The 25,965-nt window shown below is 48.2% G+C and overlaps 3 protein-coding genes across 27 annotated transcripts in view; 1 reads left to right on the top strand and 2 right to left on the bottom strand.

Moving 5' to 3' along the window:
* The window catches only part of madd (MAP-kinase activating death domain), a 37,842-nt gene extending 28,883 nt beyond the window's left edge, over positions 1-8,959 (top strand). For 16 of the 23 annotated variants that reach the window (XM_037449036.2, XM_037449062.2, XM_062561883.1 and 13 more), the window contains 10 exons: positions 43-163; positions 262-367; positions 464-574; positions 662-769; positions 875-1,039; positions 1,117-1,189; positions 1,344-1,450; positions 4,828-4,897; positions 6,688-6,734; positions 7,246-8,959. In XM_037449036.2, coding sequence (XP_037304933.2) covers positions 43-163; positions 262-367; positions 464-574; positions 662-769; positions 875-1,039; positions 1,117-1,189; positions 1,344-1,450; positions 4,828-4,897; positions 6,688-6,734; positions 7,246-7,359 — 1,022 coding nt within the window. In that variant the 3' untranslated portion in view covers positions 7,360-8,959. The remainder of the gene's footprint in view (positions 1-42; positions 164-261; positions 368-463; positions 575-661; positions 770-874; positions 1,040-1,116; positions 1,190-1,343; positions 1,451-4,827; positions 4,898-6,687; positions 6,735-7,245) is intronic. The other 7 variants (XM_062561882.1, XM_037449044.2, XM_037449072.2 and 4 more) reach the window with 1 other exon arrangement.
* Positions 8,960-9,148: 189 nt separating this feature from the next.
* bbox1 (butyrobetaine (gamma), 2-oxoglutarate dioxygenase (gamma-butyrobetaine hydroxylase) 1) lies at positions 9,149-20,867 on the bottom strand. 3 transcript variants are annotated; one of them, XM_037449094.2, is made up of 8 exons: positions 20,760-20,867; positions 18,544-18,987; positions 16,989-17,103; positions 11,178-11,376; positions 10,663-10,768; positions 10,379-10,575; positions 9,717-9,883; positions 9,149-9,628 (listed from the first exon to the last, which is right to left on the bottom strand). In XM_037449094.2, the coding sequence occupies exons 1-8, from the start codon at positions 20,865-20,867 to the stop codon at positions 9,468-9,470; spliced, it is 1,497 nt and encodes a 498-aa protein (XP_037304991.2). In that variant the 3' UTR covers positions 9,149-9,467. The 3 variants fall into 3 exon arrangements, with proteins under 3 accessions (XP_037304991.2, XP_037305000.2, XP_062417869.1); XM_037449103.2 differs by lacking the exon at positions 20,760-20,867 and adding an exon at positions 20,066-20,415; XM_062561885.1 differs by lacking the exon at positions 20,760-20,867 and adding an exon at positions 19,915-20,041.
* A 966-nt stretch (positions 20,868-21,833) lies between these two features.
* fibinb (fin bud initiation factor b) lies at positions 21,834-24,786 on the bottom strand. The gene has a single exon (XM_037449125.2). The coding sequence runs from the start codon at positions 23,747-23,749 to the stop codon at positions 23,099-23,101; it is 651 nt and encodes a 216-aa protein (XP_037305022.1). The 5' UTR covers positions 23,750-24,786; the 3' UTR covers positions 21,834-23,098.
* Between the last annotated feature and the right edge of the window lie 1,179 nt (positions 24,787-25,965).

Here is a 25,965-nt window from a genome sequence, read left to right as displayed (position 1 = left end):
ATTTAAATGAAAGATGGATGAAGCCGTGTGCGCTGTCCTCAGGCAAGGAGCGCTCCACCCTGTGGGACCAGCTGCAGTTCTGGGAGGACGCCTACCTGGACGCCGTGATGTTGGAGCGCGAGGGCATGGGCATGGACCAGGGACCTCAGGAGATGATCGAAAGGTTCCACACTCACGCGCACGCACGCTTTACGCGCTCGCTGACGTTTTCAGGAACCCCCCCCCGAAAAGAAAAAAAAAAAGCATCTCTTCCCGCCGTAGGTACTTGTCTCTGGGCGAACACGACCGCAAGCGGCTGGAGGACGACGAGGACCGGCTCCTGGCGACGCTGCTGCACAACATGATCGCCTTCATGCTGATGGTGAAAGTACGGAGGCCCGACCGCAGCTTGGCCTCATTTCAGTCAAGTTGCCCGCAGGTATCTCAAGTCTGGTGTGTTTTTGTTACATTTTCTTTTGATCAGTTGAACAAAAACGACATCAAGAAGAAAGTGAGGCGTCTGATGGGGAAGTCCCACATCGGCCTCGCGTACAGCCAAGAGATCAACGAGACGCTGGACAAGCTGGCCGACATGGTGAGCACCCGCCGCCGCCGCCGCCGCCACGCGTTCGACCTCCTCTCCTCCCCCATTCCCACCGAGCCGCACGTCTTTGTCCCACAGAACGGGCGCGAGCTTCCCATCAGGCCCAGCGGCAGCCGCCACATCAAGAAGCAGACGTTTGTGGTGCACGCGGGCACCGACACCACGGGGGACATCTTCTTCATGGAGGTGCGACCCGCCCGTCCCTCCTCGGGCCTCAAAAAACAACGCAGCTCTGGTCTCGCATCGGGTTTTCACTCTGTCCCTCCCCACCTCCCCCCCCCCCCCCCCCAGGTGTGTGACGACTGCATCGTCCTGCGCAGCAACATCGGCACGGTGTACGAGCGCTGGTGGTACGAGAAGCTCATCAACATGACCTACTGCCCCAAGACCAAGGTGCTGTGTCTGTGGAGACGCAACGGCCAGGAGACGCAGCTCAACAAGTTCTATACCAAAAAGGTGAGGGGGGAGGCTTCTGTCCGCGGCCCCCCGAGTTGTTTGTTGGGATCCGTCACCTTTTCCCTCTGCGTTCTCAGTGTCGCGAGCTGTACTACTGCGTGAAGGACAGCATGGAGCGAGCTGCAGCCAGGCAGCAGAGCATCAAACCAGGTGGGTCTCACGAAGGAACGAAGCCTCAGATTGAACGGGAGAAGCATGAAGAGACGCGTTTGTTTGGTTGAGGAACCACGCTGGGAGTCCAGGGTTATTTTTCAGTCTCTTTAAACTCGAGGGGGGGGGGTGTCGGGGGGGTCGTGTCCCTCAGGTCCCGAGCTGGGCGGAGAGTTTCCCGTCCAGGACATGAAGACCGGTGAAGGTGGACTGCTGCAGGTCACTCTGGAGGGAATCAACCTGAAATTCATGCACAGCCAGGTAAGCCGCCCCCCTCCCTCCCCCACCGCCCCCCCCCCCCCCCCCCCCCCCCCGGCAGAGACACGCTGCTCATCTCACACACGGGCATGGGGGGGGGTTAAATAAGAATGAAGAAGCCATTCCGTCCTTTTCATCTCCTCTCATGTCGGGACGTCTTCCTCTATGGTGCTTAGAAGAGACGCTGTTAGCCAGGACTAGCGGCGCGATTGATTGGCGTGTTTAGCTCCGCCCTCTTCTCCCCTAGAGGAAGAATTCCTGTTTTGGTGCTTTTGCATTTTTTTTCCTTTTTGTTTTACTTTGTTTTTATTTGTTTTGTTTGTTTGTGTTTTGCATGCATGCGTTTCCCAGTACCAGCCCTTACTAGCACATCCCTCCACACGCGCTCCTCCTTTTCCATCTGCTCAAACCTCATCGTTGACGTACTGTGCGGGAGGAGATGAAGTGTTCGTGTGTGTATGTGTGTGTGTGTGTGTGTTGTGCGTCGGTGGTAAGACGGGCGACTCTGAGCAAAGACTTTTCATTAATAATTGGCTATTTCAATAGCAACTTTCCCCTTTAAGTTTGAACATCGTCTTGTGTCGTCTGAGTCGGGTTTGTGCTTCTCCTCAGGTGTGTAGCTGTGTGTGTGTGTGTGTAGCTGTGTGTCCAATGTGCTTCAGTAGAATAGTGTGATCACACAACCATCAGGCGGCTAACGTCTCCACACCGACCCCCGCAATGAAAGCGCTTTTAAAGGGTCAGTTCACCCAAATTAACAGAATAAACTCCTCCTGTTTATCGAAGCAGATCATTTGGGTTGATTGGCGTTGATCCGTTGAGCGTGAATGGGATCTCTGCACATCTCCTCTCCGTTTACAGCAGTAGGAAGTAGGAAGCTCCTTCTCTCCTCTGAGAACGTCGCCACTGAAAAGGGGACAAACAAGTACTCCATCTCCTTTCACCTCATCTATACATTTTACGGGTTTTAACTGTTTTTTTGGTTTGGCTCGTGGAACGTTTCTGGCTGCAGATGTTTTTCCGGCTCCAAAGTCTCCAAAGTTCTAAAGTCTCCAAAGCTCCAAAGTCTCCAAAGTTCTAAAGTTCCCTTTTGCACCACCCTCACGGAGCCCGACGTAGCCAACAGATAAATGTCCCTTTCTATAATTTGGGTGAACTGCCCCGTCGGCTCGGACGAAGCCGCGCCGACCCCCGACCCCCCTCGAGCCGCGCGCCGCGTTGGGACCCCCCCCCCCCCCCCCCCCTCCCCACCCCGGGGGCCCGGGTCTGTCTGTGTGAGCACGTGGTGTTGGTGCCGCCCTTGTTGCTGGAGGAGGAGGCATGGAGGGCTCTGGGGGGACGGACATGTTTAAAGTCCAGCCGCACCAAGGTGAATCCAGCTCTCAATACCTCTAGTCAATCCCTTTCTGTCCATTTTTATTTCTTTTCTTTTTAAACCCCCCCCCCCCCCCGTAGTTTTTCAGGGGCCGATTCCTCTTGTGACCTTTTTAAAAAAAATAAAATAATAATAATTCTTCTGATCTGGTAACCTCCCGGCTGAGATGGTTTGAATCGGCGCGTAGCGTCGTGTTTGTGCTCCTCTGTCCGATAATAATCCAAAGCGTTTCTCTCCCGATGCTCTCTCCCCCTGCAAGGAGCGGAAGGTACACACCCCCCCCTGCTGTGTTTGCTCCTCAGCACCATCCATCTCACACGGCTCCTTCTCTCTTTTCCTTTACTCGTGTCGCTTGTGTGGCAAAAATCTACATTTTTGTGTCCTTGTGTCTACATTTTGATATGGAGCTTCCATGTGTGCATCATGTGGGCCAAACTGCATCTCTGAGCGTAAAGTTAAATGTTATATATATATAAGTACATATATATACACTCACCGGCCACTTTATTAGGTACCCCATGCTAGTAACGGGTTGGACCCCCTTTTGCCTTCAGAACTGCCTCAATTCTTCGTGGCATAGATTCAACAAGGTGCTGGAAGCATTCCTCAGGGAGTTTGGTCCATATTGACATGATGGCATCACACAGTTGCCGCAGATTTGTCGGCTGCACATCCATGATGCGAATCTCCCGTTCCACCACATCCCAAAGATGCTCTATTGGATTGAGATCTGGTGATTGTGGAGGCCATTTGAGTACAGCGAACTCATTGTCATGTTCAAGAAACCAGTCTGAGATGATTCCAGGTTTATGACATGGCGCATTATCCTGCTGAAAGTAGCCATCAGAAGTTGGGTACATTGTGGTCATAAAGGGATGGACATGGTCAGCAACAATACTCAGGTAGGCTGTGGCGTTGCAACGATGCTCAATTGGTACCAAGGGGCCCAAAGAGTGCCAAGAAAATATTCCCCACACCATGACACCACCACCACCAGCCTGAACCGTTGATACAAGGCAGGATGGATCCATGCTTTCATGTTGTAGACGCCAAATTCTGACCCTACCATCCGAATGTCGCAGCAGAAATCGAGACTCATCAGACCAGGCAACGTTTTTCCAATCTTCTATTGTCCAATTTCGATGAGCTTGTGCAAATTGTAGCCTCAGTTTCCTGTTCTTAGCTGAAAGGAGTGGCACCCGGTGTGGTCTTCTGCTGCTGTAGCCCATCTGCCTCAAAGTTCGACGTACTGTGCGTTCAGAGATGCTCTTATGCCCACCTTGGTTGTAACGGGTGGTTATTTGAGTCACTGTTGCCCTTCTATCAGCTCGAACCAGTCTGGCCATTCTCCTCTGACCTCTGGCATCAACAAGGCATTTCCGCCCACAGAACTGCCGCTCACTGGATGTTTTTTCTTTTTCGGACCATTCTCTGTAAACCCTAGAGATGGTTGTGCGTGAAAATCCCAGTAGATTAGCAGTTTCTGAAATACTCAGACCAGCCCTTCTGGCACCAACAATCATGCCACGTTCAAAGTCACTCAAATCACCTTTCTTCCCCATACTGATGCTCGGTTTGAACTGCAGGAGATTGTCTTGACAATGTCTACATGCCTAAATGCACTGAGTTGCCGCCATGTGATTGGCTGCTTAGAAATTAAGTGTTAACGAGCAGTTGGACAGGTGTACCTAATAAAGTGGCCGGTGAGTGTACATATATATACGTATATGTGTCCTGATCTGTGAGCATCTTCTCCTCATTGACCCTCATTGATCATGGAAACTTCTCATACTTTTCCTTTCTGTCGTCAGCTGTTAAAAGCTTGCACTCCATGTGTGGTTGTTGTTGTTGTTGTTGTTTTTTTATTTGTCCTTTCACACTCAACACGACAATTTTTGAAACATGTTTGATTTCTCTCAATATGAAGTGTCAACTTTTCACCCGGTGTCGTTGAGTTAATAATGTTGTGTCTTTTTGTTTGTTTTCTGTTTGTTTGATTCTTTAGGTTTTCATAGAGCTGAGTCACATTAAAAAGTGCAATACAGTGAAGGGAGTCTTTGTCCTGGAGGAATTTGGTAATTACACCATCTCTTGATTCTCGGCCCGTACTCGGCACGGCAGTAACTCGGCCTCGTGGCCAGCGCTTTGACGAGGGTCTCGGCCCGGATCAGATCCTCGCCGCGTCGTCTAGTCGATGAATGACCCCCCCCCCTGCAGAAGCTACACCAGAAGGTTCCGTTACAGAACAAAGAAGTAACCGTGTGACGACAGGTGGATCCCTGAAAATATGATGTCATTGTTATCAAATCAAAGACAGACGAGACAACGCAGTGCAGGAACGTGGGCGCCGCTCGGAGGGTCCGCTCGACGGGGGGGGCGCGTGGGCGGTGGCGCTGCCGCCAGGAGAAACGCTGTCGTCGAAAAGGTGTTAACGCAGGGGTTACTTTTCACTCTACTTTTGAATCCAAGTCATGACGTTCTAACGAGCTGCAGCCGAACAACGGCGTGCGGCGTGACCTCACGTGACCTCACGTGACCTCACATGACCTCACGTGATTATTTATTTCAAATGGAAGGGATCTAGCGTCACAAAACAAACCCCCAGTGGACTTTTTAAGAATAGCAGCTTATTTTATAGAAATTAAATTTGTCTTTCTGTAATTCTCACAATAGCAAAGTCATCCGGGGGGGGGGGGGGGTTATTGGACCCCCCACGGATGAGTTGGACGCCTGTGGGCAAGGGGGATAAAGAATAAATCATTTAAAAATAAGGCATAAGAAGGAAATTCAATTAAAAATAAAAATAAAGTGACAACCATACTCATCACATTTATTTTACTCCTCGATTCACAGCTTTTAAAAACAAGTGACACATTTATTACATTTTTAAAAATATGTAATAAATGTGCAAAATGGAGTAAAAAAAGGTATTTAATTGTATTGTCATTCAACTTTTATTAACTTTAGCTCCAAGCCAAGAACAAGTCATGCTTTTAAACGTTCTAGTCTCTCAGGACTCATCTAACTCTACAGTCAAAGTGTCCAGAACCACCTTCAGGAGTTAGTTCTTCAACGAAGGCCCGTTTTCACAAAGCGACAGAACCCGGCGCTTTTAAAGGCGTCCGTGAACGCGGCCACGCGAGCCCCTCCCACACTGCGCCCCCCGGGGGAGGACGGGCCGGGTTACTGTCGTGTCTCTGTGCTGCTTTTTGTAATGTTGCCCTCATCTTTGCCACTATGAAAACCTTCATTCTCCAGCAGGTAAAGTGCCTCACCTTTCTTACCCAGACGCGTCTCCTCACTCCTCCTCATCCATTTCTCCTTCTGTTTTCTCCCCAATATGAGTCTCTCCCCCCCCCCGCCGTAGTCAGCGCTCAGGCCCCTCTCCCCCCTCCCTCGTTCTCTGATCTGGGTGGAGGTCTTTGGTGGGACTGTTTGGTTCACAGTTACTAATGAAAAGTCGATCTGTCCTCCCGTAGCGGCTTCTCTGTGGTGTCTTTTTTGTGTGGTGGGGGGACCGGGGGGGCAGGGGGTGTTGTCATTCTTTTTCCCCCCCTTTGTTCTTTTCACCTCTGAAACGTCAGTCTTTGCCGTCTCTTGTTTAGAAGACATTTTGTGTTGTTTATTTGATCCTTTTTGTGGGCCATGAACGTCTCCCCCAACAGTCACAAGTGTGAACACAGTTTCACCCCCCCCCCCCCCCTCCTCATACGATGCCCTTCAGACTGTTGTGGACTCGTCTTGGCCCACATCCCATTTTTCACCTTGTTGAAGCCCCCCCCCCCCTTTAAAATCTCTCAAGCATGAACTCATTAAGGTTCCTGCTGCCTTTGAATTCTTTGTTTTGTCTCTCGCACCGGCCTAGTTCCTGAAACTAAAGAAGTGGTGATCCACAAGTACAAGACCCCCATGGTGAGTCCCCCCCCCCCCCCCCCAGTGGTGCAGAGAGCCCCCGTCACGCTGCAGAAATGGAACATTCTCTTGGGAACATGCACACACACACACACACACACACACACACACACACACACACACTGAAGTGATTCTGTAGTCTGAGTGGAGCCACTTAACACTTTGTAATGTTTGAACCTCAGTGCTGAGAGGGCAGAGTTATAAACTACTAGGTTAGGGTTATAAACTACTAGGTTAGGTGTTATAAACTACTAGGTTAGGTGTTATAAACTACTAGGTTAGGGTTAGTAACTACTAGGTTAAGTGTTGTAAACTACTAGGTTAGCTTTTGGGTCATACTAGGTTAGGGTTAGTTATAAACTACTATGTTACATATACATTTTTTCCCTTTAGGCCTAAACTGAATATTCGGTCTCTTACCATCGCACACCCCTTTGTGAACTACACCCAGACGTGACATCACATCCGGGTCGCCCCCCCCCTCCTCATCCTCTGTCTTCTCCCCCTGCAGGCACATCAGATCTGCTACTCCGTCCTCTGCCTCTTCTCCTACGTGGCGGCTGTGAAGGGGAAGGAGGCGGAAGGAAAACCCAAGATCCCGTCCCCGAGAACCCTCCATAGCTAGTGTCCCCCCCCCGCCCCCCCCTCGTGCCTCTCTACTCGGCTCTAAAGACCAGAGACTTCTGACAATCCCCAACTCTACTCGAAGCACATAACCCCCCCCCCCCCGCCACCGTGTGTACATACAAGCCTGACCACGCCCCCCCTTTATAGAGCCCTGTCGTGTAGACGTGTTTAGTCCGTGACGTCGTGTAAATACTTCCAGCCCCTCATCGCTAAACGTTTGCCTGCTACTGCCCCCCCCCCCCCCCCTCAAGACTTCTGTCGTTCCTGCTGAGGCCCGACCGCTCTCAGTGCGCGCAGGTCCCGTGCACAGCCTCGACCCCCCCCCCCCTTTGTGAGTTGTTCTGTGGTTTGTGGTAACCGTAGAGATGAATCTGGTGAAAAGCATCCAGGGAGCCTCTTGTAGTGTCGGCTCGTCCCGCGCTGAAAAAATAAAGAACTGCGCGTGTCCACTGAAGCACACGTGCGCATGTGACCCCCCCCCCCCCCACGATGTGAGTGTCCTCAGATGTGTCCTCTCGCCCCCCCCTCGATGGCTGTTCTAGTTCTACTGTAAAACTTCTTGTCTGTGGTCCGCTGTTATCAATTGCATGTTACTATGACGATGAAAATAAATATTATATATATTTCTATATATAGTATTTATTTAATATATATATACATATTCTGACTGTACATTTCTCTGAAAAAGACAATGATGTTACATTTGCTAGATGTGCAATACTTGATGGGTAGTGAGCCGCAGGGGGAGGAACCGTTTTCTAAAGTTAAAACGTGTCACATGGGTGAGGAACCCGCTGCTGGCCCCGCCCCCAACCAGTTACGCCAGTAAGACACTCATTAAGCCCGAAATAATCATTCAAAGTTTAACGAGAAGCGAAGCGGAAAAAAAAGATCATTTGTAGCTGGAAATTAAAAATGTTAAAAGCTCCGAATGTGATCCGTAGTTTGATCATTAAACAAACCCCTAATTCAGCGGATTTTATAACATTTCTGTCTGATCAACAGAGCTAAGATCCAAAGTATTTATAATGATCAGGTCTTCTGACACACAATCTGGTTTCACTTCATCGTAAACTCCATAAAAAAAATACAAAAACATCCACAGGGGTATAAAAGCAGCAGCAGGTTTCCATCCAGGGATCAAACACACGAGAGTCTCAGTGGTTCTGCTCCGTGAAAGTAAACAACAGTTGAATCTGGTCCGTTAACTTTCACTGTGTGTGTGTCCGGATCAGCAATATATCGGTACAGCTCAGATGTTTGTTTCTTTTCCTTGTTTTTTTATTCTGACGCTTGTATTTTTAGTGATTTTAACTGTGCAAAGGAAAACGATCAGAAGATGTTGTTCCACTAATGAATATAATGTAGAAACAAGAGCAAACTGGCATCTCTACAGTCGGTTCTGAGCGGGACACCGTTCAAAGTGTTTTACTTCATTGGAGTACTGCGAGTACTACTACTACTACTACTCGCGTGTCGTCGTACCGTGAGCTGAGGTTCTGGGAGGTTCTGGGTGTAAGTATTCCAGCGTTGGGAAGAAAAAGTATTTATAGAAAATGTACAGCTTTGGCAATATAATAAAAGTGATCGCAAGTGAGGCTCGGCATAGTCCGTCTTTTTAATGGAGAGAAAAAGGGGCTTAAAGTTAATTATTTATTTAGAAAGTGCACGTCGTGGTGATTTGGGTTTTTTAATGACTTGTGTACCGTAGCTCTCCTTTCAGGCTGCTTCTACAGAATAAAGAGTTCATTCAAGGTTCTCCATCGCAAAGATATTCAACCAGAGAATTGGGAGTGATGAATTTATTCAAAAATATATATAAATTGTACAATATCTTTATATCAATGTGGCACTCTCAGGAAAATGTAAACAACCTTAAAGTTTATAAAACTAATTTGTCACCACGACTGAACCCAAAAGCACGTTACGGCGTTTCTCAACTTTGCATTGAATCGTTGCATCGCTACATGATTGAAAGGCTGCTGTCACCTTTTAAACTTTCTTATTCCCGTGAAGCCAAAAATCATCGTAATTCATCAAATGACTCGATACGCGAGTCAGAATTGGCGCCTGACCCCGCGGTCCGATGGGTCGGCGGCGCTGAGCTCAGGCGTTCCCCTGCACTGCGCTGCGCAGTATCCGCAGGCGGGACATCACCTCGTCCCAGTCCAGGTAGGCGCCCTCCAGGTGCCGCGTCCTGCCGGGCCGGCTCCTGTATTTCCTCCTGCCGTGCAGCAGGCGCCAGTTATCGAAGGTCAGCACGTCGCCTGCAACGCAACAACAACAACAACAACAAAGTCACGAGACGGCTTCCTGTCTAAAGTCAGTGCGTCCAGTCTGCAGACGTCCACTGACCTGGGGTCATTTTGTAGGTCACCACGTTCTCCCGGCGGTTCATGACGTCCACGTAGGCCCGGATGGATCGGTAGAAGGGCTGCACCTGCTGCACGGGGAGGTCCAGCACAGAGTCTCTGGTGGCGTTGTTGTAGTTGATCCTCACAACTCGGCCCTCGGCATCAACTCTGTGGGGGGAGGGGGGTTTAACGCCGTGAGTTTTAGAGGTGAAATTATTTTTCAGATTTGTCATTTGAATTAAAAATGAAATGCCAAATTCACTAGAAGGATCTTTTTTGAGTTATTGATTCATCTGACAAAATCTGGACTCTTTCAGTTAAATATAAAGAAACTGTCTCTAGGATTCATCAATTAAAGTAATCATTGAGTTCTAGTTCAACCCAGGATTTGAACGCCTTTTATTCACTGCACACATTCATTAGAGATCAAATGGTCTGTTTTTAATTTATAACCAAACATGGTGCTTAAAGCGACATAAACCTTTACACAGCTCAAAGTCTCCTCAAAGAGAACACGCAGACATAACTGTGACCAGCAGATGGCAGCGTCCCATCTCAACTCCACCGCTCGATTTGCTTTAATGCATTTAGATTCCTGGGAGGTCTCTGCTGGAACACAGAGACAGTAGGGGGGGGTGTGTGTGTGTGGACGGAGCGGCTCACTCGATGATGCTCTTCTTGGACTGCAGCATGAAGTCGCAGTAGTCCGTCCCCGTGTCGGTGAAGTCCACGTGGACCGAGCAGAGCGTCCTGAAGGCCTCGGGGTCTTCTCTCCGCAGCAGCTCGGCCATGTGGAAGCCGTCCACCATCTCGCTCTCCCCCCCCTCCTCAGCCGCGCTGACGCAGTGCAGGAACTGCACCTGCAACACACACACACACACTCAAATCAGCACATTAATGCACAGTGACCCGGTATCAGTGCAGATAAATCGACCCGTTTGACTCACTCCAGGTGCGAAGTGCATGGCCGGGTAGTCCGTGTGGAGGCTGAGCTTCCCTGAGGTGTAGGCTACGTTGTTAGCCATGGGCTTGTCCTGGACCTGCCACGTGTGCCTGGAGACCAAGAGAGAGCATTATTTACCTCCAGAAGATGAGCTCCTGGTGTGGACCGCTCGCTCCACTTCCTGCAGAGTGAGCTCATCCGCTGGCAGCGAGGAGGAGGCTCTACGCTCCAAACCTCGGTTCTGACTGAGTGCACCAGGTAATTCCTCTGGTGTAAAAGGCTGGAATGCTCTGCTGAGGTTGCACCCCCCCCCCCCCCAGAGTTATCGGCGCTGCGGTTAGTCAAAGTGATGAAGTCTGGCGTGATGAAAGGGCCACAGACTCTCTAATCTTCACCATGGAAACCAAATGAATCAAAGCTGCAGATAATTGACCAATCGGGACGGTTTCCTAAACATTTTAGAGTGAAAATCTGAGAACATCTTATACACATTATATGTATAATGTAGCTGACTCCCACCCGTAGAACGTGAGCCGGAGGTAGCCGACCCTCTCGGCGAGTCGGGCCACGGCGCCCCGCTCGGCGGCGGCCCCCGTCAGGTGGACCACGCCCACGCGCCGCAGGGCCAGCAGCCAGTCCAGCGCGGCCTGGTCGTCGCGGAGGACTTCCTGGTAGTCGGCCGTGGGGACGCGCAGCTCCGAGTCCCAGTAGTGGCGCTCTGGGAGGGGCAGAGGGGACGCTTCATCAGAACAGACGCTCACACACGAACAAGGAAGAGCGGCGCCACGAGGCCTCGTCATAGGAGAACCTGGCGTTCCTTCTCCTCTCCCTGAGACGTCGGGCCCACACACATTGAAAGATGTGTATTTCAGTTAAAAAGTCAAGCTAAATGCTGAAAAAAAGAAACACATTGAAATGGTTAATGGGGGGGGGGGGGTAATTCTACAACTCAACTGTTGCTCTCCAGCTTCCTCAGGACCACAGCCGGCCTCCAGGAGAACAGAACCCTGAGGAATCATTATTTCATGATGAATAATCTGTGCGCCTCCGCCAGACAGACAAGAGGAAAAGAAAATCCTCCCCCATCCCTCAGCCAGCTGGCTGCAGCCCTTTTTCCATGCGCCGTCTGCAGTGACTTCCACAGAGACACCCCCCCGCTGCTTGTTAAGGCTTGTCGAGGGGAGGGGGGGGTCAGGAATGGCCAAAGGTCGACCCAGAATGTTACAAATGCACTGGATCCGGATGTTTTGTTTCTTCTGGGGGGGGGGGGGGGGGGTCTAACACTCCTCCCATGAACAAACAAAAATAAACTGTGCTCCCTGTTGTTTTCCTATTCACTAACATACCTGGATGACAGAGCAGTCACACACACACACACACACACACACACACACACACACACACACACACACACACAAATCCAAACACAACTCTTTCTCCATCAGCAGCTTCAGCGTTTCCCAGAATTCCACTGAGCCTTGCAGTAGTTTGTCAGACGTGGTTCGTTTTGCCAACTTTCACTCGACGCTTTCAGCGTTATTCAAAGCGCCGGAGGAACGAGGCAGCCAATCGGTGCGAGCGTCCAGCTTTCCATGCGGTCTCATGGAAAGGTGCTGACATTTTAAAAGAGATGACAACGGATTTAACACAATGTAGTTGATCCGAGGAGCTCATTTCTGTGGAAAGAGACGTGTGGTACGAGGAAGTTTGATCTGAACCACAGTGTCGCAGCTCAGTGAGACGCACCGACCGTGACAGGCGAGGCAGAGACACCTGAGGCAGAGACAGTGGACCTGAGGCAGAGACAGGGCACCTGAGGCAGAGACACCTGAGGCAGAGACAGTGGACCTGAGGCAGAGACACCTGAGGCAGAGACAGGGCACCTGAGGCAGAGACAGGGCACCTGAGGCAGAGACAGGGCACCTGAGGCAGAGACACCTGAGGCAGAGACAGTGGACCTGAGGCAGAGACACCTGAGGCAGAGACAGGGCACCTGAGGCAGAGACAGTGCACCTGAGGCAGAGACAGGGCACCTGAGGCAGAGACAGGGCACCTGAGGCAGAGACAGGGCACCTGAGGCAGAGACACCTGAGGCAGAGACAGTGCACCTGAGGCAGAGACAGGGCACCTGAGGCAGAGACAGGGCACCTGAGGCAGAGACAGGGCACCTGAGGCAGAGACACCTGAGGCAGAGACACCTGAGACAGAGACACCTGAGGCAGAGACACCTGAGGCAGAGACAGGCCACCTGAGGCAGAGACACCTGAGGCAGAGACAGAGACACCTGAGGCAGAGACACCTGAGGCAGAGACACCTGAGGCAGAGACAGTGAGGATTAGATTCTTTTGGGTCACGATTAGTGAAAGGAGCTGTACTTCTTCAAAGGAAGCTGAAACAGCTTAATCTCATCACACCTTCCGTTGACGCGTCATGTGACTGATTGATAGATACAAGATCAAAATCTGGTGGTGGACGTTTGGGTTCAGGAGTACAAAGCCCCACTCGGCCTTCATCCCTCGGCTGGACGAGGCGACGGTGGCGCGTGGGGTAGTGTGATGCACTGGGTGCCACAAGGTTGGTGGTTCAAATGCCAGTTGCCCCATGTGACATGTCGAAGGTGCCCCTGAGCAAGACACCCAACCCCTAATTGCTCCCCAGGCAGAATGTAATTGATGGGTTATAACGCAACGTAAGTCGCTTTGGACAAAAGCTAAATGATATGTAATGTAGACGCCTTTAAAGGTCTGTGATAAAGTAGGAACAACCTTCGTTGTGAATCTAGGAGTATTCAAGGGTTCCTGACTACTTGGTTTGGAGACTTATCATAACAACAAAATCTGGATCCATACAAACAAAACGACTCAAATGTCAGCCTTTAAACCGGAGATGGGTCTGACCCCCATTAGCACAACGTGGGCCAGTTACTCCCTGTGATCTCACAAAGTGACTCGACACTATTCAAACAGTGTGTGTGAGAATTGGCTGACATGAAATCAGTCGCGAGCCTCCCTCCCCGACTAAATAAACATGACGAGCCGCACAATGGGAGACGATGGCACGGTTCAAATATCAGAAGCAAAATGTCACGAGTGACACGACGCGGCTGTCAGGCGAATGAACGTTGAAGGTCAAAAACTGTTATTTGTCAGGAAATATGACAAACTGTGCGGTTAATTATTACACGCTGCCTCGTCAGAGTTGAGAAAATTTTGTTTTGATCTAAAACAAGACGGCGACGGCCAAAAGGCTGACCAATGAGGGTCAGTGAGAGTTCTTAAAGGTAACAGCTTCCAAGTGGAATATGTAAAAACAAGTCAAAGTTAGATGTCATTCTGACCCGAAGACAAGAGGAAACATCGAGGACATCTCACTCATTAAATGTACAAATGGCAGCAGGCTGGTGGAAAAGTCCAGGAATAATTAAAGCCCCTTTAGGGGGATCACGAATGTCCCAGAACTCCAGCTGCTCCACGGAGCGGATGTTGACAGACTAACAGGAAGTGTATGACGAGTGAGGGGATCACTTCAAGTTATTACAGTTCATCCCGAGGGCGTCTCGGACATTTCCCACCGCTTGTCCTTGTTCTTCCGTGCATCAATGCTCGCTGAGCTGCTGGATTCCTACCAATGGTCTACCTTGACCTCACTGCTGGAGGTCAATGCTCATGCTTAAATCACTGGGACTCAAACAGGCCCAACAGACATTGCAGCAAAGCAAAGATCAAGCTCCATTTCTGGATGAAAAGAGGCAGCCTGAAACCCAGCAAGACTATCAAACATTTTAAATTGCCGAATTATAGCTTTCAAAACAATAACAAGTGTACATTGGGATGTTAGAGGCTTAGTAAAATGTCTGTAAGAGCTTGTTTGAGGTCTGAGTTCCTGGTTGCACACACCTACGGGGCCTCGGGGACCTGTTCCTTCCAAAGGAAGCAAAATGTGGACAACGGTGAGCTTGTGTTGGGTAAGAACAGGCAGAGCGGTTCTTGACCCTCCCGCTTAAATGGGTTTTCCATATGGCAGAGGCAGAACGGGTGTAATGAGACTTGCGTACAGATGTTCACCTCTCAGGAGCTCCGTGGCGTTACGCTGCTCTGCAGCAAACACCTGCTCCAGCACAATAAACCAGAGACGTTGATCCCAGACAACGCTCCAAATGAGGAACTGACTGGAGTTCAGAAGCATGCAAAAGTCATTTAAAATTCTAATCATCCGTCTGAGAATCCTGCGGGCCGTGTATCACAGATGTAAAGGTTTTGAATATCATGAGGTAAGCGTCGTGGAATGGTATCATTTCCATGTCTCACCCCGATGACAGCTGCCTCTGAGCTACATGCCGCGGTTTGAGTTCCTCAACTCCATAGAAACGGGGGAAAGCAGAAGAAAAGAAACATTGGTGCGGACATAAAAGAGGGAGGTTGAGTATCCCCAGAGCTCCAATTTTCATGTTGACCTCACGCGCTTCACTTTCACTGCTGAGAGCTTTTAACGGGCTTCCCGGGCCTGTAAAGTCGAGGTGCACCGCGCGGAAAAGGAAACAGAAAGTCACACTGTTGACCACGCTTCCGTTAGTCGACGGGGGAGGGGGGGGGGGGTCAAACACAGCTCAGCATCTCTTAAAAGTTGTCCTTTTTTTCCCCCCGGTGCAAGACATTTTAGGCAGGAAGTGTGTGTGTGCAGAATCAGCTTGTATTCTTTTTGCGTCAGAATCCACATAATGAGTCTGTCTGTAACTCCTAACGAGGGGGATCTGTTTACACTTCAACAGGAATGTATTAGTTCTGCAAAGCACCCACACACGTCACTGTAATCAGTGTGGAACCAAGCAGGAGCCACTCAGCCCTGTGGGTCCTTCAGGACCTTGTGTGTGTGTGTGTGTGTGTGTGTGTGTGTGTGTGTGTACACAATCCCGACTGCAGTCCATCCCCCGCTCGGCTCAAACGCTGCTACCTTGTTCTACGGCTGAACTCTCTCTCCCGGGCTGCTTGGCAGACTGGGAGAGGGCGGCGGGTGAGTGTAAATGTCCTGGAAAATGAGTTCTCTTTCCAGTCTTTAGAGAAGCAGAAGAAGGAAAAAACGTCCCTCTCAACAACCCCTCTATGGTACTGAAGAATATGAGTGGAAAGAAAGTTTAAATGGGAGGCGGGCGGTTAGCAGAGAGTCTCTCACAAACACAACCACCAGGGAGCTGATGCTTAATTACATGACAGACGTAAACAAGCATTTTTTTCCACAAACACACTATTTCGGCTTTTGCCATGAGCCAAGTGTTTGAATCTTACATTTAATTTCCAACTATAATTCTCTTAATTCCCCCATTTTGACAATAAAGCACAAAACACACTTAATTTAGAGAATTTTGAAGCCTCCGGTTTGGCACTTTGGCCTACTTAAAAAAAAAAAGTGCAATCAAAACTGAAACAAGCAAAGTACAAGATGACAACCAAAATGTTACCATTGACTTTAACGGACAACAACTTGACTCCATACAAATCCCGGCAAATCCCAGGACGACGACGTATTAGCAACCTGTCAATCACAAGGTAGCCCCGCCCTAAAGCACACCCTTCTTTGTAGTCTGTTTGACTGTAAATTGACCCTTCATTTACCAACTGAGCATAATGTTATATTAAAGAATACTTGAAATTGTAAACGTGAGTTTATGGTCTCAAAGTTTACTGAGAGAAGTGGAGTCATTTCCTCATAGACTTCTGCAGGACCAGAGGAGTCGCCCCCTGCTGGTCACTACAGATAATGCACCTTTAAAGTACTTCATTTTTGACAAAGGTGAGTATCAAGAGTGAAATACAACATTGTTACCCATAAAGGTATGACTGTGGAAAGCGTGACAAGCTTAATTGGACCTGTTTGCATTCACGTACAAGCTGCTTGCCAAGCCCACAAATGACTGTTCTCACATGCTGCTTTAAAAGTGCACTAAATCATGATAGGGTCTGTTCATCCTGTTAATTCTAAGACAGCTGCAATGTGATTTATGGCCTCCGATAAAATCTCTTTAATCAACAACATGGTAATCAATTAGCAAGCATTCATTAGTTTCAGACCGGTGCAGTCCAATCATTAGAGGCCCCTTTGTCAGCAGCTTGAGCACATTATTGTGTATTCATTTTTTTTATTTATTACTATAGCATCCTCTTCTACTAATTACATTCACATCATAAATACTCTTGGACGATGAGCACAGTGGGACTCGGCTAGCAGCAGCTATACAGTACAGGGGTCCTCTATTCTTCCCATTACATTTAATTCTAAATTGCCGCCTTACATTTTCAGACTCGAGTGGCCCATTTAAAAAAAAGCTAAACTCACCGTTGAGGAAAAGCTCTTCTCTCAATGCTTGTCTGGCCGCGGTGGAGAAGCAGCGTTTCTTCAGCCAGTCTGCGTCGAACGCGCTGATGTGGCGGTCGGGCCACAGAACGGACACCTGTCGAGAGACGCAAAGAAACCCATTGGACCCGACTGACGCTTCGCTGAGGCCCGCCCCCCTCGCTGCTACGCCGCCACGCTGTCAGAGCTACCACCGAGCCCACAAGGTCACAAAAAAAGGTTTCAAAATCAGCTGAAGAACCCACAGAATATGGAAAAACCCCTGAAACAAATGAAAAGATTGGATTTGCATGTCCACCATCTGCTTTTTTAAAACTTGTGTCTTTTTTTTGGCCAATGCAGCGATAATCCTGTCTATGTAGCCAGCATGCAAACATTACTGTGGTACTTGAAACACATGTTTACGATAATACCAGATAATCGAGTGAGTCCTGCTACAGGGGAACATAAGTGCGTTCATTTCTTGTCGACAGAATCTAATGACACACAGTAGCTTGTCCACGCTGTGTGTTTACAGCCTCGTCCCATCTCAGAGACCTCTGAGGGATGCAGATCGGTTAATTCGGAGCATTTAAAGGTCAGAGTGAACGTGGGCTTCTGCCAAAATCAGATAACCTCAGTTTATCGCCAGGCAGTTGCCCTCAAACTGTCCACCAAAGTGTAAATGCAATTTTCAAGAGTAATGGTGCATTACGTTTCTGATAAAAAATAAATAGTTTGGTCTGTGAAACATCAGAAAGTAATTCTCTGCGGCTCGAGGTGATGCCATGAAATGTCTACAATTAGAGAACTGGGAGAGATGGAAAGGCAGTCCATTCCTCCATTAGAGATGGTGGGAACATCTAATGTGTTTGTTTTTTCTTGGAAAATGACTCAAACAACTTATACATGATTAAAGTAATTTCAGATAAATTCGCTGTTAATTGATATTTCAACTAATGGAAGATTGTGTAATGCACATTTAATGGTTTTCTCTGGTTAAATCGACCACGATGTAACAAAATGTTGATTGTTGCTAAGGTGACGACACATGGGAGTGGGAGTGTGAAGTGTACAGATGAAGTATTCAATTCTTTAACTTCACCGAGTCACTTCTCCACACTTTGTAACCTTGTGTTAATAGTTAACCGTACACATCAAATCAAAAGGATCTGCCACGCTGTACGACCTGCGGCGGCGATTTCACGGGCAAGGTCGATTTTACTCCTACTTCGATTCCATTTTCAAACCTCATCCTGCATAAAGATTTTCCAGAAACTTCATGAACTTTCAAGCTCAATATTTGGAGAACTGTTTGTTTTCGCAGTGGGTGGAAAAGTGTCCCTTTTCTCCCTCAGAATTTTAAATAGGATCGTAACCCAAATACACAAGTCTCTCACCATTGCAGCTCGCCCTGAATGGACCCCTTTACTGTAGGCAAATGTTAACATCCTTCAGGGTGAGGATGCAGACATAGCTTCATCAGTGTGGATCTTTTTCTCAAAAATGAAACCTCTTATACAAAGACAAACAAGTGTGACAATGGCAGCTCCCTAACCTTGTTGTCGTTGGTGACCTCCACGGCGTCGACTCCTGTGTGGACGTCGAGATCCGACATCAACAGTTTCCGAGCCTGAGCAGAGTCCAGGGTGCACAGCGGGCACTGGCAGTTGTCCCTCAGCCAGGTGAACGGGTACAGACTGAGGCCTCCACTCTCCCACTCCACCTCCATCATCCGCTCCTCGTCCAGGGCCCGGACGCTCCTCACGGAGTGTTGAGCCAACGGCACGCAGGCCGACCCCAGTGTCTGCTGTCCGCGCAGCTGCGTTGAAGTCGGGCCACAGCACAGTGGACCCGCAGCCCGTCCTGGACTACGACAAGCCCTCAGAGCCCGGCAGGCCACTGCGGAGGTGCTCCACTGCAGGGAGGGCCGGGCAAAACGCGAGAATGTACTCATCCACATTTCACCTGACAATGTCTCCGGATCAGAAAGGGACACCAACTGGGCGGTAAATGAGAAAGGGGAAGCCATAGCATCAGAAATGGGTGTACAAAATATGTAGATGTATAAATCAAGTTGACAAATTTAGGAGTGACGTATTAAAGCTAAATGTTCATGTCACAGTTCTTAGCAAATAAATTGCTTTTACAGCATATAATTAAATTGAGTAGCACATGGAAAATGTGACCAAGTTAAAATAATTCAGCAATTTGTGACTTTATATCTAACACGCCCATTTGAGCAAAGCCATTGGGTGCAGTAGAAAATGTGAACCTTTCCAGGGTGTTTGGTCACTGTGGCAGCCGGAAGTACAGTATTGTCATATGACTGATCTGCTGACTGTGTGTCAGTAAGATCCGGGCAAAACAGGAGCATTATTTTAGAAAACACATATATTTAATTTTAATAAGAAAACTGAAAAACCTGCACAAGCCCAAATTGATGTTATCAAATATTTTGTTTTGTCTGACCAAAAGTTCAAAACTCTAAAACATTTAATGTACGATAATATTGAAACAAGGAAAAGCAACGTTTGAGTTCCGCCACTATAATGTGACATAGCTTTTTTTTATGATGTGACGTCACGTACATCATGTACGCACGTTAGCGTACAGCGTGATGAAAAATTAATTTTTAAAAAAAGAATTTAAAACTCAAACGTCAGAGTCAAATCAACTCCTCTGACGTTTCGTCTCAAACTGCACCGGACGTCGATTAAAAAGAGGGGTTAAATTAGAGTAGCTGAAGCTAACCGGTTAGCTAAGCTAACGTAAGTTATACTATGCGTTAAGTATAGCCAACGTTACATCCCACTCTCAGGTTCAAAGCTGACGCAGACGTTCAACGGCTCAACGGGTTCAACGGGTCGCCGTGTAAAGCTCGTGCACTAACGCCACATCGAAACAACTTTAAAAACTCGAGTGTTACCTGTTATAAGTCTGTGTTATGTCATAAATTGACGAGGGTTCCTCTTCCCCGCGAGCGTCGCCTCCGTCAACAACACACAGACGCCGCTGTGGGAGAGTGAGGTGGGGGGGGGGGGAAGTAGGTGAAAGGTTGACCCGGCGGGATGACGTACCCTTTGCTCCACTTCTCGGTCCCACGCCAACACGGATGTGTGAATAACCCGCAGCGATGGAGCACTGCTGTACGGGCGCCTGAAGCGGGGCTTATCGATGACGGCAAATCACTGTCAAAATCTGGGACACCGCAAAGCAGGTCGGTGCGCGCGCGGAAATCAAACGTACGCGGGCATAAAGTGCGTCTCGAGCGAGTAAAAGTGCGCCACCAGCGCAGCCGCTCGCGAGGGGGCCTCCGCCGCCGTTGCTGGGGTAACAGACGGTGCCGTTGGCATGGTGATTTAACCTGGCCTTCTAGCGTGTTAACACGGAGCACATAATAACCCCAATTTAGAAAAATATTTTAAAAACCTTAAATATGCTTTTTTTTTTTACAATCAATTGAAACATTTACACAACATTGGATGGATGAATGAGAAAATGTATACCGGTAATTACAAAACGCTGATATGCCATGAATGTTGATTCATGATATTTTTTAACCTGGAATTAAAAATGTCATAATAATCCATCCAATGGATAAAAAAATAAGATTAATAATTCAATTCTAAGTTACTTATTTCTCAATTTACCGGAGGAATTTACAGTTGAGTGAACGTAGATAACATAAAAATAAATAAAATATGAAATAAAATTGGAAAGTATATTGGTGTATATCTACACTGGAATCAATAATAAAAATTTCGGTCATACCACTTGCTGTTTTTTTTCTCCACAGGTACCCGGAAAGATGGGGTCCACTGGGTCCACTGGGGCCGATGTGCACAACCTTCTTTCTGTGGAAGTGACACCTGCCAACATCTGAGTGGAGTTTTTCTAGCTTATATTGGCAATAATTAACCCGAGTCACGGGCACTCAAGTTACAACGGGGGGGTTTCAAAGGGTAAGTGAGGATTATCTACGTCGGCTTTGCAACGGATGTGTGCACACACTCATTAACCACAACAACAACGCACACTCTCCACTTTCCCACACCATTATAACTTCAATGTATCATTTAAATATCATTGCTGGAATCGAGTATTTTACAACTAAATATTTTCAACTTGATTTTTATTTTTGTGGCAGAATAAAATGGCCAAAAAGTGTTTCATTTTACATGTCAATCATTGCTATATCGGCTGGTTGTAGCCTCCAGTGGTTAAACCATGTTCTACCAACCTGTAAATTATACTCAAAGGTTTTTTTTTTTTTCCAACAACGCGTTAATCGAACACCATGTACCTCCCCATATGGCTGGTCAAAGGTTTTGTTTAACTTGTCCTTGTGTCAGTGGGCTCAAAGTATCAAGTGCAGAACGTCACACTGTACTTTGCAACGTCGCTGACGTCAAAGTCCTTTGACCTCGTGCCCTCAACCGCACTCGCGACCTTTCTTTTTTTTTTGGCCCAAAAGTGTCACGAAAAAAAAACATGGCATCTTGTTTGCGAGGCATCGCCGCCACAACTCCCAACATCAAACGTGAATACCAACAGCTCGCCGCCTCCCTCCAGATCTCCCACGAGAGGGCCGTGCGTTTCATCTACAGCAGGCCTCAAAAGCCCCGAGGAGCACGCGCTGGAGGGGCCTCGTGATTACAGGGGGCGCGCGGTGGACTCGGTGTGCGGGGCCCCCCCGTGGCCCCAGAGCGCCACCGAAGGGTGCGGAAACCCTTCCGCGGGGGGGGGGGGGGGGGGTGGTCTGGGCTCGATAAGAAAGGCTTGAATCCCACCGTCACCTCGTGGGCTTCTAGACGAGCTCAGCAATGAACGAACACAAAACACAACTCCAACACAAACTGTTTATTTAAGAAGACAAAACACAACCCGGTGAGTGCTGCCTGCAGTCTTATCCGTCTTTTACATCTCGCCGCATATCTTTCAAAATGTTTAGCAAGAATAGATATATGCGGCTCTATTTCATAACTTTTCATAAACAATGAATATATATATATATATGTGTGTTTTTTTAATAAAGATATTGGAACTCACAGTATTTACTTACTTCTTATATCACACTGTACATTTTTGCAAGATAATATGCAGAATCGAACAAACGGGACACTTAGCATTTAGGATTGTGCTGCTGGAAAAAAGCAGGAAAAAAGGAAAAAACACGGGGTGTCCATATGTAAACATTCTTTGATATATTCTCCCAAACGTTCTGCAGGGTCGCCGCGGTTACCACGCGACGCCGACCCTCAATGCGACGTGACGAAAAACGCTCAAAGACTCATTTCCAAACACGTCTTCTTTCACTGCTGACAGATGTGTCCAAAAGGTCCCAGAGGTCAATCGTCACTCGGTGTGTTTGCTCACTGAATGCGTTGTGCAGAGAGCTGATGGTTCCTGTTGTCACCTTAATGATCTTCTGGCTCGAAGGCTTACTTTTAGATTATCATCAAGCTTCCGTCAACTAGATTCCCCCCTTTAGCGGTTCCTACAGAGAGTGTTTTGGTTTTATAAGCCCAGGTGGGTTTTTTTTTATATTATCCCTCACAGAAATGAACACCATTAGTCCATCCAATGGACATTTATGGACTTTTTTTTGGTCTCCTGGAGCACAACTGAGTTTGGAAATATTGACCTCATGAGTATAAAATCGACTATAACAATAAGAAGGTATTCTACAGATTTTGATGCACAACAACTCTGCAAAACACGGCCGTGAGCCCAGGTTATAATGCCGGATAATTACCGAATCACAGATATGGGGTTTTTTTGGGGGGGGGGGGGGGGGGGGGGGCCTTGGGGCAGCGGCCCTCTTTCCACTTTTGCAATCACATGACCTGGACATATTAAGCCAGGAATCATCTGAGGGTACGTGCCTATAACCCGTCAGCGTTCTCCGATTGTTTGATGGAGAAAAAAAAACAAAGCAATTATTAAAGTTAAAAGTGTTTGTCTTATTGTTTCCTTTACCAGTAAAAGCTGTTTCTACCAGTTCTCTTCTTTTTTTCTTCTTTTTTCCTGGAGAATATACTGGTATTTCAGGTGAACTGGCCCTTTAAGTCGTGTTTTCATCCCTGATATGACCGCTTCTTCTTCGTCCATCACAGCTTCAGGTACTCGTTCTTCAGTCTGCTCAGCCGGGTGCCGTGGCTGCGGATGACCAGGGACAGCAGCTCGTGCTTGTCCCGCAGCCCCACGGAGACGTCCAGCGTGTCCCTCAGGACGTCCCGCGTGTGCACCACCATGCTGAGGAAGTCGTCGTTGAGCCGGTGCTCCTCCTTCAGCTCGCTCTCCTGGCTCTGCCGGAACTTCACCTCCAGCTCCAGCAGCGACTTCTCCGAGTTGGCGAAGGCCTCGCCGATCTGCGCCGTCTCCCTGCGCAGGTACCGCCCGTAGCTGTCCTCCCCGTCCAGGTCGTAGGAGATGCTCCTCCCGATGCCCTCCAGCACGCGGGCCGAGTCCTCGACGTGCCGGCGCAGGATGGAGAAGTCGTCCCGGATCACCTCGTCCCGGTCCTCGTCCAGGACGCACTTCCGCTCGTCGGTCATCTTGAAGAGCATCTGGCACATCTCCGGGTCGTCGTTGTCCTCGTAGTCCCCGTCCGGCACGAAGTAGTGGTGGAAGGTGCCGTTGGACATCTCCGGCTGGAGAGGTCCGCGGAAGAAGGCGGCGCACGGCGGCAGCGAGAAGACGCCGGCGCACAGGAGCCAGTGGAGGGGAGCCATGGAGCCTCTCCGTCCCACGCCAAGCATCGGTGGACCGGACGGGCTTGTTTAGAGAGCAAAGGGGACACGGTTCATTCGGTAAAAGTGGCTTATTTGATCCCCAGCGCGCGCATTTCAACCGGGTTTAAACGTCCAGACTGCGCGGTTAAGCTGAGGCTCCGCTGTCGCGTTTTTATCCTCTTTGTCCGAAAAGATTGTAATAAAAAAAAGAAAGAAAGTAAGAAAGAATGGAAATTACAACCAAAAGGTGTTTTTTCTTCTTTTCTAAACTTGCTCCCGTTAACCGTCCGCTTCCATCAGTGCGCGCAGAGACGGGGGGGATCTGATTGTAGCTCCGTGCCGCGAACGCAACATCTGGACGTCTCCTTTTCTTCTTCTGGCTAATAATACCTCTCAGCTCCTCTCAAATTACAGCCTCTCCGTCACTTTAAGAAGGGGGGGGGGGCACTCAGTCCCGAGCAGCACAGCCTCACGAAACCTCTGAAGACCGGTGTGGATTCGCGTAAAGTTTATTTTAGAATATATGAGAATGGCCTCTTTTTTTTACCGAGATATAAACAAGGAGGTCACGTGGACACCACTTGAAACACAAATCAAACATAACGGCTCTGTAATCTTCAGTGATTTTATAAAATACAACTTCAGAATGGTCTGATGACATGTTTGTGGTCTTAGACTTTTATATTAGGCGACGTATTTGTTTGCATTATACTGGTTAAAAGGACATGATATAAGACTTGTGATACTTTAACTACACTTGTGTTTTCACAATATGGTATTACCATATTTAAAGTCAAATATCTGAATGTAACCCGTAGAAAACGAGGCAATATCAGTGATTTACTGTAAGAAATATTGAGTCTTTCCTCTTGAACAAATCAGCTGAAAGCATTTTAACTGGATTGAATTGCATATTTTGACTCTGCAATTGACTCTTTGTTGAGTTTAACGTGATAAAAGAGCGTAAGTGGAGGCCTGTGGAGACTGAGGAGACACAAAAGCCTTCAACGCGCCCAGCAGCTGTTATTCAGTGGGTTTAAATGACAGGATGAGAGGAAGCAGAAGCTCACGTGACGGTCACCTGTTGGGTAATTGCCGTTTACTCTTTGTCCAGATCTTCCCTTTGCTGCACTGGTTATAGTTTTACCTTCTTGGGAAGTAAAAAAAAATAGATGAAATATGTTCCAGTATTGAATATGAATCCCCCCCCCCCCCAAAAAAAGTGTTTAAAGGCAGAAGATACATTTTTAATATGTTGAGCCCAACAAATGCCATTCACTGATTTTTCCAGTTGCGCTTAAGCCGCTGCAGTCATGAAAAAAAAAAAAGGCGCTGCCGCGGGGGGAGGAGTGGACGTGATCCTAGATCTCCAGCCGCTGACACGCTGAGCACTGATCTAATTTGCCAAAAACCACAGTTCCACTCGACGTGCACGTGCACGATCTTTCCAGTGGAAAAAACGGCAAGACTTCCTCCTCCTCCTCTTCCTCCTCCTCCTCCTCCGGAGCCTCGCTTTTTTTTTTCCACCGCGTGAGCGACCAGTCGGGGTTGTGACCTGCAGGAAGGACATCTTGAGCAGAGCTAATGGTTTTAAAGAGCTCAGCTTGAAGGGGGGGAGGGGGGGGGAGGTCACGTCTACGAATAATTCGTTCAACATCTCGTCGAATCCCCTGTCAATAAGTCGGTTGGATTCTGCTCAGATGGAATACAAAAAAAACAGAGTGACTGTGTTACATAAGTCTTACATAAAACCAGGGTCTGCAATGCGCATCAATCATGGATTCACGGTGGGCAGAAATGCTCTTGCTGCTCATGTTAATCTCTGAATCTAAACTCAATTATAAGCATAAATGAAAGAGCGCTCTCTGTCTGCTTTCTGTCCTTCCCGAGGGTCTGAGCGGTGAAACTCCACTCCTGATACAGCCCTTTAAATGTGAATAAAATGAACCAAAGGGAGAGAGAATCTGCTCCCAGAGGTCAGAGCGGAGGCTTACGAATTCTGAATAAAGGATTTCAATGTGGTGACGGAACAGAAAAATAAAAAAGGGAAATGAAGTCAAGTTGGATCCTGGGGTGAGACCCTTTTCTTTAGGTCGGAAACCTCTTGTAGCATATTTACATTTACACAAAATCATTTTGAAGAGGACAGCTAACGTCTGAATTGGCTTCTTCAATTGCATTTGAATGCAAGAGGGACTCCTGAAAGAATCCATAACTACATCTTACAACGTCATTTGCGACAA

Source organism: Pungitius pungitius, chromosome 4 (assembly GCF_949316345.1).
Source record: "Pungitius pungitius chromosome 4, fPunPun2.1, whole genome shotgun sequence".
In the NCBI taxonomy this organism is placed as follows: Eukaryota; Metazoa; Chordata; class Actinopteri; order Perciformes; family Gasterosteidae; genus Pungitius; species Pungitius pungitius.
This window is presented reverse-complemented; position numbering and strand designations above follow the sequence as displayed.

Bases quoted from the DNA above. Each gene is read 5' to 3' on its own strand.
- bbox1 (XM_037449094.2), bottom strand. From the start codon at position 20,867: ATGTTGGCAGGTGTCACTTCCACAGAAAGAAGGTTGTGCACATCGGCC. The intron at 18,988-20,759 runs GTATGACCGAAA...TTTACCGCCCAG, and splicing joins GAGAAAAAAAACAGCAAGTG to TTGGTGTCCCTTTCTGATCC. The intron at 11,377-16,988 runs GTGAGTTTAGCT...TGCCCCTCCCAG, and splicing joins AGAAGAGCTTTTCCTCAACG to AGCGCCACTACTGGGACTCG.
- fibinb (XM_037449125.2), bottom strand. From the start codon at position 23,749: ATGCTTGGCGTGGGACGGAGAGGCTCCATGGCTCCCCTCCACTGGCTC.